Source organism: Simochromis diagramma, unplaced genomic scaffold (assembly GCF_900408965.1).
Source record: "Simochromis diagramma unplaced genomic scaffold, fSimDia1.1 OVJJ01000021.1, whole genome shotgun sequence".
NCBI lineage: Eukaryota > Metazoa > Chordata > Actinopteri > Cichliformes > Cichlidae > Simochromis > Simochromis diagramma.
The window spans coordinates 544069-560193 of NW_024387194.1; the positions used below are offsets into that span (position 1 = coordinate 544069).

The 16125-nt window shown below is 43.9% G+C and overlaps 2 protein-coding genes across 4 annotated transcripts in view; one reads left to right on the forward strand and one right to left on the reverse strand.

Moving 5' to 3' along the window:
- ppox (protoporphyrinogen oxidase) overlaps window positions 1-4930 on the forward strand; it is a 12859-nt gene extending 7929 nt beyond the window's left edge. For both annotated transcript variants that reach the window (XM_040049935.1, XM_040049934.1), the window contains 5 exons: window positions 1270-1388; window positions 1687-1800; window positions 2486-2635; window positions 4078-4120; window positions 4202-4930. In XM_040049935.1, the coding sequence (XP_039905869.1) occupies window positions 1270-1388; window positions 1687-1800; window positions 2486-2635; window positions 4078-4120; window positions 4202-4338 (563 nt within the window). In that variant the 3' untranslated portion in view covers window positions 4339-4930. The remainder of the gene's footprint in view (window positions 1-1269; window positions 1389-1686; window positions 1801-2485; window positions 2636-4077; window positions 4121-4201) is intronic.
- A 272-nt stretch (window positions 4931-5202) lies between these two features.
- Window positions 5203-13564, reverse strand: rbm42 (RNA binding motif protein 42). Of its 2 annotated transcripts, none has more exons than XM_040049933.1 (12): window positions 13547-13564; window positions 13144-13200; window positions 11741-11876; window positions 11585-11654; window positions 9819-9887; window positions 9335-9489; window positions 9058-9228; window positions 8822-8956; window positions 7721-7838; window positions 7429-7526; window positions 5516-5612; window positions 5203-5419 (listed from the first exon to the last, which is right to left on the reverse strand). In XM_040049933.1, the coding sequence occupies exons 2-12, from the start codon at window positions 13197-13199 to the stop codon at window positions 5307-5309; spliced, it is 1218 nt and encodes a 405-aa protein (XP_039905867.1). In that variant the 5' UTR covers window position 13200; window positions 13547-13564; the 3' UTR covers window positions 5203-5306. The 2 variants fall into 2 exon arrangements, with proteins under 2 accessions (XP_039905867.1, XP_039905866.1); XM_040049932.1 differs by lacking the exon at window positions 13547-13564 and adding an exon at window positions 13296-13540.
- Window positions 13565-16125: the final 2561 nt, after the last annotated feature.

Here is a 16125-nt window from a genome sequence, read left to right on the forward strand (position 1 = left end):
CAGCACTCCGACACAGGAAGTCTAGATTGGCCGTCAGCTTAAAAAGTCCTATTTCTGCTCTTCGGTTCTTCCTCAGTAGCCGCTGCAAAACGTAGATGCAGCCGACGGGTGAGGGAACTCGACCAGTTCAGACTGCCGCTCTCCTCCAGGTGTCTACCCCGCTCGCTTTGACCACAACCGGGGTCCCGAGCAGCCTCGCAGAAACGTCAGCGACAGCGCCGCTGTAGATCGCTGCTCTTGCAGTACGACTAGGTTTAGTTTAGTGGCTCGGGAAGCTGACCCACTAGGGTCTGTTAACTGGAGACTGGAGTGACCTGTAAGAGCTATTTATACAAATGTAGTTCAATACTCATTGTTAGCTTTATTGTTTTACAAAGGGTTAAAAGGGAATGTCCACAATTTAGACTTTTTGAATGCAAATATCTTATTAAAGCATTTTTAAAAGATCAAAAGCTGAATCAAATGGTAGGAATCACAGAAGCAACCAGTGACATGATTGAAATCATACTTATTTAACGAGCTTGCTGTGAACTAATGCGGACTTTGTTCTGACCTCTGGGAGGTAGAAGAAGAGGACACGCCACATCTATGTGGATGTAGTCTGTCGGCGAGGAGTCGAGCGCTTGGAAGTAGTTTTGTAGACACAAACAGAAGAAATCCAAATCCTCCTGAATTTCTACACTAACATGGCAAAAATCACAAATCCACTCACACGTCCACAGTGCTGGGCGGTGCTTGTTATAAACGTTGGTGTCTCTTTCTGGACACCCAATCACTGTTGTTGCCCAACATCCAGCCGCACCGTTCACGTGGGTCAGAGCTAAGTTTTAAACTTCAAAGTAACTTCATGACGTTTTCTTCTTGTTTCATTCTTAGTGTAGAAATCCTGTCACATATGATACACTTCACTTAGTCTCACTCAGATTTATCATCACATCCATTTTAACATCATCTCCTTTGAATTCAAACGCACAAGAATGCTTCCTCTCAGCTTTGATGGTTGAGCTCGCTGGTTTTACATCATGACACGTTGGTAATGACGCACTCTCAGGCCATCAGTCGCGGCTGAACCCGCTGAGTTAGCACTAAATGGCAGGATGGTTTCCAACTGCTGGTCGATTTTATGAACATGTAAGCATTCAAGTTCTCCGGTAAGACGACGGCGACCCCCATTTCGAAAACCTGCCTGTGTGACACCAAGTGTTCTGGATCATTTGAAGGATGACATTAGAAGTTTCCTTTTTCGAGCCCTTGTTTCTCTGTTCACAGCTCTTTCTTCAGTGCTGCCCCGCTCCTGCCAACCTCTTACCCAGCAGCTGCAGGACATCTCCTCAGTAACAGTAGCTGTGGTCAATCTGGAGTATGACGGCTCCATCTTGCCTGTAATGGTGAGAATACAGGAGAGCACAAAAAACACTTCTTTGAATTTTGAGATTACCAGATACAAGAAGATTTTCACTGTTGTAAAAACAGACTATATTGAAGCATCACTTTCATTCTGTGAGCCACTGAAGTCTCCAGTGCAAACACTGACTTCTTTTCTGATTCCTGGAGAAAAGAACATCAGACAGACTGCACACAAGCTTATTCAAACCTGTGTGTGTGTGTGTGTGTGTGTGTGTGTGTGTGTGTGTGTGTGTGTGTGTGTGTGTGTGTGTGTGTGTGTGTGTGTGTGTGTGTGGGCAGGGTTTTGGTCACCTCGTCCCGTCATCGGAGGACCGAGGGTTACTCGGGGTGGTCTATGACTCTGTTCCCTTCCCTCAGCACAACAGACCAGATGGACAGACTACTAGACTGACGGTACAGACGAACAGCACCTTGCGTCACTCTCACAGTGTGTTTCTGTGTGTAACAGTTGGTCGATGCAGCTTTGTGGAAGATTTGTTGCCTGCCAGCATCTTCACTGTGGCTCATACTGATTTGTGATCATGGTCGTCTTTTCTTGTTACACTACTTTTTCTTTTCAGACATTTATCTGTTGCTATTACGTCTCACAGCATGACTATTATGTCATTTCTTCTTCGTCTTCTTCTGTTTTACTGGCAGTTGGCAGCACATTTAGAGCAGGTGGTTGTGCTGCCCTCTAGTGGAATAAAATGTAACTGTTACTCACGCTGATTGCTTACAGTACTAATCAGGTGGAGCCAGATAGTCTTCCATGGCACAGTGGTTGGGAAACACTGCTCTGATGGATGCCTGATCACCTGTTTATAAGTATAACTGTGCAGGTTCTCATCCAGCTCATGGTAATCTAAGGAACGTGGAAGATTGACTGGATTCTTAACTTAGAATGAGAATATGAATTTACATGAACGTCGCTGTTCATGTACTGCTTTGGAGTATCCTGTGCTAATGGGGGGGGTACTACAGGAAGCACTGAAGCATATCTTCATAGTATTTGAAGAACTCAGCTTTTATAATGACAACAACACTTCCACTCATTTCACATGTGATTATCTGTCATATCTTTTATCATGTTTCCTAGGTAATGATGGGCGGGGCTTGGTTCCAGGAGGAGTTTGGGGTTCCAGAAGCTGCAACAGCGGAGCGTCTCTTATCAAGAGCCACTGAGGCGGTGCGCTGCCACCTCGGAGTCACTGCAGCACCCAGCTGGAGTCGAGTGATTCTGCACAGGGTATGACCCCACATATTATATAACACACACACACACACACACACACACACACACACACACACACACACACACACACGACTGTGCCACACGAGGAGTCGGATGTCATCATGGCGGGATCTCTTCCCATTTCTGAAGGACAATAACTTTTTTGCATATCGTCATGTAAACATGTTTCAGACGAACAGATACAAACTGCAGTTTTGAAATAACGATTTCATTTATTAATAGAAAAAGGCCATCCAAACATTCCTGCCTTTGACTGGAGGAAGTCATTCCACCTGAAAACTAATGACTGTTTGTGCCACCATTGGCAGCAAGAACTGCAATCAGCTGTTTGCAGCATAACTGGGAGGAGTCTTTTCACATCGCTGTGGAGGAATTTTGTCCCACTCTTCTTCACAGGGTTGTTTTAATCGGGCTCATCAGACGCCTTTTTTTCCATCATGGAAAAATGTTGTTTAAGAGCCTTAAGTCCCCGTGTTTGGCACAGTTAGCTGTTAGTAAAGTTGAACTCGGCTTCAGTTAATTCATGACTTTCAGGGGAAACTACTTTTTCACATCAGGAAATAATTAAAAACTTTGCTCAATATTAAAATTTCATGATCTGAAACGTGTGAAAAATATCTAAGAAAACATGTAAAAGTACAAACATGTTAAAAAGAAACTGGAAATGTGGGTGTTCTGCGCAGTATCTTAGCTGTTCGTAGGACTGCACTCGTCTGGACACAAACCGCTGATGCTGTCTGAACTCAGGGTTACGTCTCCTGATGCACCTGTTACCATGGAGCCACTTTGAGGTTTAGCGTCCACGTCTGATCCAGCTGTTCCTTTAGACACTATCACTTCTGTCTTGTTCTTTCACAACTTCTGCTTCTTGCCTGGTTGGTTGGCCGGGAGCTGCTTTTGTTTCTGGAACTGCAAGGAAATGCCTTTGGTGGTGTTTCCCATCAGGACTTCTAAATCCACATTTCCCTGTACATTATCACAGTGCATCTTATTGTATGCTGTCCCAGTTTACAGCTTATGCCCTGCTAATATGTGCTGGATAGTCTTTGAACCTTTGCGTATGGGTTCATAGCATAGAGGTTCTGTCAGCTGTGGTAGATGTAGCTATAACCGAATGGTAGCAACATCAGGGAAAATGAACACAAAGACCTCAAGAAGTAGCAAGGACTGAGAGAAGAGCTGGAGAAGATGTGGAGGGTGAAGGTGGTCCCAGTGGTAATCGGGGGACTCAGTGCAGTGACCCCCAAGCTAGGCGAGTGGGTCCAGCAGATCCGGGGAACAACATCCCAGATCTGTGTGCATAAGAGTGCAGTCTAAGGAGCTGCTGAGATCCTGCACAGGACCCTCCCAGGCCTCTGGTTGTGTGTGTGAGATACCAATACTGCACTTTGAGTTACTTAACAGAGATAAATTATATTTGATCATCTTTTCAACAGGACTGCATACCTCAGTACTATGAAGGACACTTTCAGAGAGTTGGTGAGTATGAATCTGTTTAAATATTAAACATTAACAAGGTGTGATGACAAATCGTTTAATGGTATTTTGTCTACTTCCCAGAGTCCATGCGCGGCTTCATAAAGAACAATAACCTAGCCCTGTCCTTGACTGGTTCCTGTTACGATGGTGTGTCAGTGAATGATGTCATCTTCAGTGGACGGACAGCTGTGGAGGAGTTGTTGGGAACTGTAGTATGATGAAGCTGGTTGCTATGAATCATGGGATTCATGTGGGCTTGAATCTTCTACCACCTGTAATGCCTTGAATCATCCAGACATCTGACGTTGTTTGGAAAAAGTGCGCTCACTGATGTCAGCTGCAGCGGTTTGAATCTAAGATGCATCTGAAACTTTATATTTTTGCCTGTGTAACTCAAGATTGTGTTAGCACGCCTGCATGTCACTGCGCAGCTGCTTCAGGTTGTGCAGTCTTTGTTCCCATTGTTTTTATTGGATGGTCTGTGGCGACAGATATGAGAACGTTTCACTTTAAATGGCCAACTTGCCACCTGACATGATTTGCAGTTTAAGATTGTTTCATTGCATTTATTTTGAATGTAATTGCTGATAAAGATAAGCTGATGTAACCTGCACATACACCAGTCGAGTTGTTACTGCAGCGCCGCCATAAAGCTCTTCCCTCAAAAATCAGCGTGTGCATCCAGCCTTTAAATTCCTGCCATGACAGTAACTAAGGGCTTTTACTTCTCCCTGTAGATGCTGACAGTTAGCCATGTCACATGCTGAGGCCTTTTATTGAGCCAATGTTAATAAAAACATTCAGACGTAGGCCTGTGTTTCTGCGGTTATAAAGTGATTTTCTTTATTTCGTCAGCCCTGAATTGTTATGAGGAGCTTTCCCTCTTTAGCTCTTGAGTTGTGGTCTGCAGAGCCTTCTCTCATGGCTTCCAGTTCAATTGTATATTGCACCAAATCATTATTGTAAAGTCCCTCCAATAATTTTCCAAGCCAAAGGGAGACGGAACCACTGCCTCGTCCAAAATAAACTGATTACAATGGCAGTCAGTATGGATACAATGTAAGCACATCACATAAAACATCTTAAAAATATTGGTTTTATTTTAGAAGGAAAACAAAAAGTTATGAGTCCATGGACCGGGTCATGATCTCACAGTCTGGCCTTGAGGCCACACACAAACTGGAAACTATCTGAGGCCCAGTTTCTTCTTCTCTTTGTGTTTCTTGCGAACCACTTCAATGTTGCGGTCCTTCCACATGCTCTTCCTCAGTTTGATGGGACGGCTACCAACGTACTTCCCTGGACAAACAGAGGGAAAGAACTGTAAGAGTGCCAGGATGGTACCAAATGCCCTGTAACAACAGCTGTAGCGAGAGCCTGTGTGAGGAGACTCACCGTTCATCTCTCTCATGGCTCTCACGTAGTCATTTGGATCCTTGAAGCTCACAAAACCGTAGCCTTTGGTTTTTCCAGTCCGTTTGTCTCTGACCACCTGCTGACACACAGTAATGATTAGAGCAGGGCGATGTGACCAAAAATATTTATCACGATATACATTTGAAAATTTGTGATAACGATATAATTGACACAAAATACTTTACAACTTGGTGCAAAAAAACCATCACTGTATTTTCACTTAAACAAGCAGCTGTTATTTATGTGCATTAAAGTTATATAAAAACAGTGCAAAGGCAAATTCCTGTCTGACAGTTTAACCATAATGCTCCGACAATCCATCGAGCGGTGCGGCTTCGTAGCTTAGCAAAGTCGTACTGAAACATTTGACAGATTTTCGAGCGCCGTGCACATAAAATCGTTTCCAGGTCAGTAAACACAACCAGAGTTCATACATAAGGCACACGGGATTATAAGGGGCTCTGTCGACTTTCAGAAAAATCAAAGGATTGATTTTAAGTGCGCCGTATTTTCCAAACAACGCGGTAATAACGACGGCCCGCTAGCACGCGCTACCAAAAATAGTGCTTTGTTGTGTATCTGAGGGACGAAAGCTAAACCAGTTCCACCAGTGAAGCTGCAGCATTTTTACAAACCAGTTCTGGTTCATCCGTTTCATTCAACGATCCACTTTCGACCTTCTCATTCGCTGCCAAGCTTTTTCCGCCATGTGCGTATGAAAACAAAGGCACTGCGCATGCGCGTTTTACCCATATTCTATCGCCATATTTCATTTTCTTATCGTTGCCCAACATTATACCGGTGTTACCGTGAACGGTATGATATGGCCCAGCTCTAGTAATGACTTCATGTTACCCACCAACCGGTGACACGAGACACTTCCACAGTGGACTTGTATTTTTAACAGTACTTTATACCCAACGCACCCTAATATTTGCTAATTAAATAACAAGCCTTTGGGCTGTGGGAGGAAACAGCATACTCCGAGCGAGCAGGTGCAGCCACTCCTTGCACCAACAGCAGGAGTTTGTTGCAGATGACAGTAAAATATTTTGGGGTTCTGCAAACTCCTCACAGAATCCCAGTCAGAAGTCAAACCAGTGCACCTGCCCTGAAAATCCACTGGTTGCCAGATCAGTGGTTTCCCCTGAGCTAACCTTGAGTTCAGGTTTTTGTTACATTTGAGGCACAAACAACAAACATGAAGGTTTTTACTGCCTCTTGAACAGCGTTCCTTTAATATAAGCTGCCATAAAGGCTCTTTCATGGAGGACGACGTGAACCGTTTACAGCTTGAAGCTGAGGAGTCTCCAACTCTGCTTTCATCTGTTACCAGATATTAATAAATCCAGATGGAAGACATCGTTTACCTACAGCGTATGTGTTAAATGTTCAGGGAATTGATATCCTATCCAACTGAATTTGACAGCATATGATTTCATTTGAGTGTCTTGACTAAAATCTAATTTAGTTTCAATCATGATTTAGAAACGTACATTTATTTAGTTTTAGTCGACTAAATATAGTTGATGAAATCTGAGGCTTACTCAGGTGTTTGTGTTTTTACTGGTCAGAGTAGCTCCACAGTTTACAGAGCTTCTCGTTTTCCTTCACGTCTCCGCTCGTCTCTTCCTTCCAAGCACTTTGCTGCTTATTTCTCATGAAAATACAACTAAATGTCAGAGGTCACCGCCCACACAGGATTACTTCTGACTGAATCATTTCCATATTCGTCATGTTCTACACAACTTAAATTGTTCTAATTTGACCTCATCTATCCATAACATTTTAATCTCATTTTAAAAGCGTGTCATTAGTTTTTAACTCAGTTATCGTCTTTTGTTAGGGGAAGAAAAAAAGAAGAAGAAAGACGAACAGACAAATGACCCGACCTTAGCTTTGAGGAAAGATGGGTATCTGCTGAAGGCTCTGGCCAGTATGTCATCATTAACCTCGTTACCAAGATCACCACAGAAAATACGGAAGTCATCTGCAACATGGAGACAATTCTGCTGATGTTACACATGAAAAACTAAAATCACCATGGCTACTGAAACACACCTTTTTTTAAATGCATTTACTTTAGCTGCATTCAACTGATGGAAAAACATCACTCAACTGAAAAAACAAACAATGACACTCTGAGCTTTCTCTGTTCTGTTATAACTGTTAGTGAAGTTGCACCTGATTCCCATTCCAGCAGACTCTGGTCCTCCCAGGTCGTCCCTGCTGCTGTGCGGATACACTTCTTCACCTTCTCCGATTTTGCCCTTTTTTTGTCTTCAGTAGTAGTTTCCACATGCTCACACACACACACACACACACACACACACTCTTTAACTTTGGGTAGAAACTGCTGTTGTCAAGCATCATCTGGACAACCAGGACAGTCAGCAGCATTAAAGATGATATATTCTAATAATCTGATATATGCTGCTGATAAACCACAGTCAACAAAAATTAAAAAAATCGTTAAATATTTTACTTCACATTTAATGAATATATGAAAGTTTACCTTTTTGAATAATATTATTAAAAAGAAGACATTTACTTTTCCACACTATCCAGTCTGAGACGAGCACTCAGTCATCACTGTTAATGCAGCGGCAGCTCCAGAGGGCCATAACAATAAACTAATGCTGTGCTATGTGGGTAGCTAGCATTATCGCTAACAGCAAAGCAAAGCATGGTCCTGTTAAAGAACAGCTAGTATCCAGGTGTTTTGAAAATTTGTTTTGCTTTGATAATTAGCAAATATTTGACTTCTACTTCTGTAATATTCAAAATATTTTCATTGAAATGTACTCTGATTGTATGCATTTTGATTTTAAATACTTACCTTATAAACATTGTTTTATATTGTTTACCATTCTATGTTAATTGTTTATCATTTGTAACAGCACCTAAAACACTAAAATGTAAATTTAAACAAAAGAAATTCCCAAATCTGTGACAGATACTGATTTACACATTATTTCATATAAATAAATATCTCATTTGTAAATGTGCAAATTCATAAATGTCCTCACATATTGGTTGGGTCACGATGTTAGATGTTGAAGGCAATTAGCTGTAGAATAATATTTATAATTCTACGCCCACAGCACTAAACTTATAAGTTTTCCATTCACCAGTATTTTAAAAATGCATATAACCCCTGAAACGGCAGCACGTGCAGTGTTACTGCCCAGCACGTCGCCTGCTACGTGGCTTCACAGTCTAAATATTTACGGGCTCTCGCTCCTCGTTACAAAGTAAAGAGCAAAGTGTTTTGCAGAAATCCACCTCAGTTTGGGGGGGTTCAGGCTCCGGCATACTAGGTCCAATCACCGTGCCGCTGTCCTCGCTCTCCTTCTTGCTGAGCAGACCTGCAGCCATCACTGCAGCCTGCTGCTCAGCCACCCGCGCTGCCAGTTCTTCCTGCAACACCCAGATCACAAGGCCTCAGAAACTACAAGTTCTGTACATCTGAAAGAATCCAGCGTAAAACAAATGTGTGCTTCATGCACGGATCAAAATACCATTCGGGCCTGTCTCTGAGCGTGAACTTCATTTCTTTTTAGTCCGACATGGGCAGGAGGAGCAACGTACACAGTTGGTGCTGCCTGGATGATTGACGGAGTTGGTTTGACAGGAAGTGGGGCTACTTGTCGTGTAGGTGGGCCTGACACCATCGAAACCATATCACCAACCTGAAAGAGACAAATTTGGACGAGAGGGTTCGAGGTGACGCTCGTCCATTTTACATGATCTCAGTAAGACATGAAGCAGTCTGCATACAGACTCGTGTTTGTGAACCTGAGGTGGAGCAGCCATGGGCTGGATGGGCTGAGATGGTCCCTGAGGCATTGGGCCCTGCAGGGAAGGAGGGAGCATCATGGGTGGAGGTGGAGGAGGTCGTGGCAAAGGAGGTGCTACTGGAGGACCACGCATCATCTGTAGCCTCGGACCACCTGACAACACAGTCCAACCCACAATCCATGTTCAGCTGGGACAAACTTCATCTACACTGGTTTATGAAACCATTTCAATGCTTCCCAACACTCTGCAAACCCATCTGACTGGTTTGTGTCTTAGTGTTTTCAGCAGATTCCTTTAAACTCAGTCTTCAGGTGGAGTTTGAGTGATCAGCCTGTGCTGTATCAACACCCTGTCCTGAAACACTGACCATCAAGTCTGCATGTTCTGTTTGCTCCAAATAAGGCAGATTTCATGCACTATATGCTACATGTAATGTTCAGACACACCCACAAGGCAAAAACACCAAGTCTTCAAAAATTACCTGGTCTTTGCAGAATATGTGGAACAAAAGCCGGTCTCATCATGGGAGGAGGAGGTCGTACTGGAGGAACTGACACAAAGAGAACAGAGTGAGCACAGAGTGAACGCAGAGTGAGCGCAGCATGAACGCAGAGAGAGCGCAGAGAGCGAGCAGAGAGAGCACAGAGAGCAGAGTGAGCACAGAGTGAGCGCAGAGTGAGCACAGAGTGAGCGCAGAGTGAGCACAGAGTGAGCGCAGAGTGAGCGCAGAGTGAGCGCAGAGAGAGCGCAGAGTGAGCACAGAGTGAGCGCAGAGAGAGCGCAGAGTGAGCGCAGAGTGAGCACAGAGTGAAGCGCAGAGTGAGCGCAGAGAGAGCGCAGAGAGAGCGCAGAGAGAGCGCAGAGTGAGCACAGAGAGAGCGCAGAGTGAGCACAGAGAGAGCGCAGAGTGAACACAGAGAGAGCGCAGAGAGCAGAGAGAACGCAGAGAGAGAGCAGAGAGAACACAGAGAGAGCGCAGAGTGAACACAGAGAGAGCGCAGAGTGAGCACAGAGAGAGCGCAGAGTGAACACAGAGAGCGCAGAGTGAGCACAGAGAGAGCGCAGAGAGAGCACAGAGAGAGCGCAGAGTGAGCGCAGAGAGAGCGCAGAGTGAGCACAGAGAGAGCGCAGAGTGAACACAGAGAGAGCGCAGAGTGAACACAGAGAGAGCGCAGAGTGAACGCAGAGAGAGCGCAGAGTGAACGCAGAGTGAACACAGAGAGAGCGCAGAGTGAGCACAGAGAGAGCGCAGAGTGAGCACAGAGAGAGCGCAGAGTGAACACAGAGAGAGCGCAGAGTGAAGCCAGAGAGAGCGCAGAGTGAACACAGAGAGAGCGCAGAGTGAACGCAGAGAGAGCGCAGAGTGAACACAGAGTGAACGCAGAGTGAACGCAGAGTGAACGCAGAGAGAGCGCAGAGTGAACACAGAGAGAGCGCAGAGTGAACGCAGAGAGAGCGCAGAGTGAACACAGAGAGAGCGCAGAGTGAACGCAGAGAGAGCGCAGAGTGAACGCAGAGTGAACGCAGAGAGAGCGCAGAGTGAACGCAGAGAGAGCGCAGAGTGAACACAGAGAGAGCGCAGAGGGAACACAGAGAGAGCACAGAGAGCAGAGAGAGCGCAGAGAGCAGAGTGAACACAGAGAGAGCGCAGAGTGAACACAGAGAGAGCGCAGAGTGAACACAGAGAGAGCGCAGAGTGAACACAGAGAGAGCGCAGAGTGAACACAGAGAGAGCGCAGAGTGAACACAGAGAGAGCACAGAGAGCAGAGAGAGCGCAGAGTGAACACAGAGAGAGCACAGAGAGCAGAGAGAGCGCAGAGAGCAGAGAGAGCACAGAGAGCAGAGAGAGCACAGAGAGCAGAGAGCGCACAGAGTGAACGCAGAGAGAACACAGTGAGCGCAGAGTGAGCGCAGCGTGGCGGCATCTGAAATACTGCTTAAGCCTCTAAACTTTGGTCAGTCATAAATGAATCTTAGCACCACAACATGCATCATACTTTATTGATCCCTCGGGGAAATTATTTTGGTTACAGTGCTCCAGTACTTTTTTTGAGGAAACAGCTGATATCGTTATCCATTCCAGCTACAGCTTTCATCAGCTTTGGTTTCCATCCAAATATTTTGAAACACAAACACAAGCAGCCGGACCGAACCACGAGCAGCAGATCTAACTGTCAGCGTGCTTCCAGGTGAGGAAGAGTTTTACTGGATGGTGACACTCTTGTCATGTGAGCATTTGTCTTTACCTGGTCCCACAAAGGCTTGTGGTGGAGGTCCAACAAAAGTTGCAGCTCTGGCTTCTAATGTCTGCTGGACCTGAGAAAGACCACGGAGTGTGTGAGCGAGAGAGGGTGCTGTTTTTATTAATCACATCGAGACCAATCCTTTTATAACACACAAACCTGTCTGTAGGTGTTGGTTCCTATAATGGGTCGCACCACTGGAACTGTTGGGACAGCCAGAGCTACAGGTACTGCCTCCATGACAGGTGGACTTCCTGATACTGGTACTGGCCCACCGAGAACCTCCTGCTCAAAGCTAGAGAAGCAGAGTGATGTTTGTATTAGATTCATTTTTGACGGTGAGCATTCTTCCTCCTCCAAACACTCAATTTCAGTCTCATCTGACCACAACACTTTCGCCCAATCGTCCTCTGAATCATGGAGACGCTCAGTGCCAAACTTCAAACGGGCCTGTACGGGGGCTTTCCTGAGCAGGGAGACCCTGCGAGCAGGATGCTATGCTCACAGCTGCTCGGTGACGGTCCTGTAGCCTACTCCTATTCCTTGAGTGTCCACAATCTTCACCCTGACATCCTTGGAAACGTTTTGGTCTTAGCCATGGTGCAGAGTTTGGAATCTGGACAGTTTGATTGCGTCTCTGGACAGCTCTCTTTTATGCAGGTAACGAGCCGAGAAGGCTCCTAATGTCAGCTCGTTACCTGCATAAAATACACCTGGGAGGCAGAAATCTTGCTGATTGACAGGGGATCAAATATTTATTTTATTCATCAAAATACTAATTTATTTGTAACTTTTTTGAAATGCATTGTTTAGATTATTGTCGTCTCTCACTGTTCAAATAAACCGACACTAAAATTATACTCTGATCATTTCTTTGTTAGTGAGCAAACTTACAAAACCAGCTGAGGTTCAAATAATGTTTCCCTGACTGCATCTACACAAAGCTGTGGAAATAAACTGGAATAGAAGTCAGGAAACATCCTGCGTGACAGTGAAGAGCAAAGTGAGTAATCTGTGGCTCACAGATAAACTAGTAAAGAGAAAGGGCAGCAGCTCTAAGTGCAAGTACCGTTTTGTTAGGTACAAGTGTTCACCTGCTTTTAATACAATTATCTACTCAATACATTTAGTTTTGTCGAGACTATCAAGATGACTGCTGATGTTCAAAGCAAACACCGGAATGAGGAAAACTGGAGATTTCACCGAGTTTGAATGTGGCTGGATGCTGATGTCAGCTGGGATTTTCCTGCACAGCTGCCTGAGGGGTTACCTGCACGCTGGACGCATCTGTGTCTCTTCCCAGAGGCAAACTGGGATCTGTTGCTTGTTAGGCAAATGGGCACCACAACACTAGTTTAATGTTGTTATTGTGACATTTAAAGTGAAATGTTTTGACTGAATACTGTCTCAGTGAAGCACCTTGCTAACACAGAAAGGCCAGAGGAACACACTCGTGCATCCTCGCGTCGACATGCAAACAGTCACATGAAAAACCTGCGACGTAATCGGAGAGGTGCTAGCACAGCTCTGCGGTGTGTGCAGTGAGGATGCTTGGTACTCACAGCGCCATCTCAGCCTCCATCTCCTTCAGACGCTCCTCGCCGGACTTGAGCGCCATGCTGTGAGAAAAACAGCCAACATGAGCTCAACGCTACAACAGCTGCATTCAGAAAAGCGCCTCCGTCTGCACACGACTGGCCGCTGTAAGCCTTACCTTCAGCTGGAGTTTGTACGCTGCCTACGTTCACCGACTGGGCTACAAGCTAACAAGCAATGTTTAGCTCGTTAGGCTCGAGCTAAACCAGCAACGAGCCCGTTTCTGCTGCTGTTCTCAGCCCACTCACTAACCCACCAACCCACTTCCACGCTAACAGTACTAACTAACTAAAGAGGAATGGGATTATGCACTAACAAATACACATTCACGGGCTACTGAGCCACCGTCCTAACGTTCTTCTGCTTTACCTTCTTCTTCGTCTTCTTCTTGATGTTTGTTAGCGATTGACAAACAAAACGGTGCATTAGCGCCACCAACTGGTAGGGCGTGTGAATCACGTCGCTCCAAAAACCGAAACAAACGAGTCTTAAATAACTTTAAGTCAGCTTTCGTTCTTCTAACCCTGCTCTCAGCTTCATAGTGTAGTGCAGCTTGCTCTATGGTTTCCTCTTCGGTACAGCACTCACATTTGTCTGAATCACGTTTGGCTGTTATGAATAATGTTTAAAACTGTGTGATATAAATTGTGATATGACTGTCTCCTCTCTCCTGTTCCTTCCTGTGCTTCTCATTCTCCAGTTTTCCTTTGGCATTTGGAAATCTGGTGTCCTCTCCTTTCTTCGTCTCATGTTTCCTATAAAATAATATCCTATTATATGAACCCTGTAGTTTTTAAACAAAGGTCAGACAGAAATCTTGTGTGAGATATAATTACATTTTTTTTTTAGTTTACTCTCAAAGCTGTTCCAGTTAAATTAAGTCGAAATTAGACTTTTGATTTTTTTAATACAGCACAATAATAAAATAACTAAGTTGCTTAGACTACCCTCCACAAATCCCCAACTTTCTGTGGTGGGAGGATGTGTGTGTTCCAGTGATCCCAGGGTCTATGTTATCTGATGGGTTCTCATAGGGATGAGTGCCTTGGGTGGGGACTGATCACTGATCCGATGGGTAGTGGGTTGATGGCAAGAGAGGACACTGGACAGACCTGGTGCACCTTAACGTATGGTGAGGGTGTGCTAGGAGCACCTGGCAGAGTTCAGTTGTGCATTTAAGTTCCTTTCCTTAATATTTAGAGAATTGGAAGAACTCTTATTTTTGCCACCATATCATTGTTTTGGGGTCACGTCTGTCAGTGAGGAACCTTCCTCAATCTATTGGAACGAACCCTAGATCTGGATTTAAATGCAAGCAGGTGAAGAAATTATGGGATATATAAATAAAACTGAACTGAATTGAATCTAATAACTGCTGAACCATCCATTGAAAAAAAACATTAGAAAATTCTAATGTATTGGAGCATCTACCGTCTACTTTATTACATATTTATGTTCTACTATAAACGACTTATATCAAGTCAAACAAAATAAGGCTCAGAGTTGTTTGTCTTTTGTTTTTAAGCTGGGTTTGATAGCTGTAAGAGAAGTTGACTGTCACTGGAAACTTCAGTTGCTCACTGGCAGCAGTGGGCAGCGTTTATTGATTTTGCTTATCTTGAACTGCCTGCAGCTCAAACCCATGGAGCTAAAACAGACGCAGTGAAACTTTGGGCCTGAGCCGTGGACAACAGTGCTCCCTTATCTTTTGCTCTGGGCTGTTTACCTCCCCCTTCTTTCTTTTTCTCATGCTTCCTTTCAGAACAGCTTTTTCCTTTTCTCTCTGGTTTTTGAAGTTGTCTTTCTTTCTGTTGTTGATTGCTTACCTTTTATTTTATTTTTGATAATAGTGATTATATGTTTGTGTTTGTCTAAAAACAATAAAAGTTTGATAAAAAAAAAAACCCTCTTGTGACATCAGTGTTTCACAGTAGGTGATGCAAAGTCCTGCATACGGTTGAATCTCAGTTTAACATTGTGGCAGCAGCAGAGTAAACAGAAGGAACAAAGTCAGGTTTTGCAAAAACTAGTGTGACTGAGTACTGGTGTGATTAAAGCCAAGCTTTGGAAATGCATGCACTTTTTGTCCAGACAGCAGAGGTATATTGTAGTAGCCTCAAGATTCTGTGCAGCTTATATGGATATAAATACAATAAATTCGTTTAAACTGACAGTTATATCGTTAGCATTAAACTGGTATTTAAATGAAACATCAGCGCACTTCACACCCTGTCGTAGTGTGAAAAGTACAGAAAGATCTTGATTGGGCTTCTTGTCACTGGTTGACAATGACTGAAAACCCGCTGAAAACTACAAAAATGGCTGTAACCTTGACCTCGCTGAAGTGAAGGTCCGTTAGGAGTCACAGTAAGTTTGAAACCAGTACACAGACCAGTGTAATGGCGTGAGCCCATCAGAGATCTGATGGGTATGAAAGGTTCCACGGGTGATCCTCCAGCATGAGTGAGATCCACAAGGTTCAAGGTTCTTTATTTGTCACATGCATAGTTATACAAGTATAACACACAGTGAAATGTAGCCTGACACGCTCCTCGACATGTGCAAAAAAATTGGGGGCGGGGGGGGGTGTAGAGGAAGAACATTTTATATATATATATATATATATATATATATATATATATATATATATATATATATATATATATAAATATATATATATATATATATATATATATTAGAGGTGGGAATCACCATACAACTCACGATACGATATTATCACAATACTTAACGCACGATACGATATTATTGCAATTTTTTAAAATATTTTGCGATATTCAAATTCTGTACATAAAGGTAAACTTTATCAATATTCATTTTATCTAATATCAAAGTCTCACACTCAGTCTTTCTCTCATTTCAGTCAGTTTTATTGTTGACAAACTGAACGGTTTGTATTACAGTCTAGTCCAACTTAACTGAATGCAACC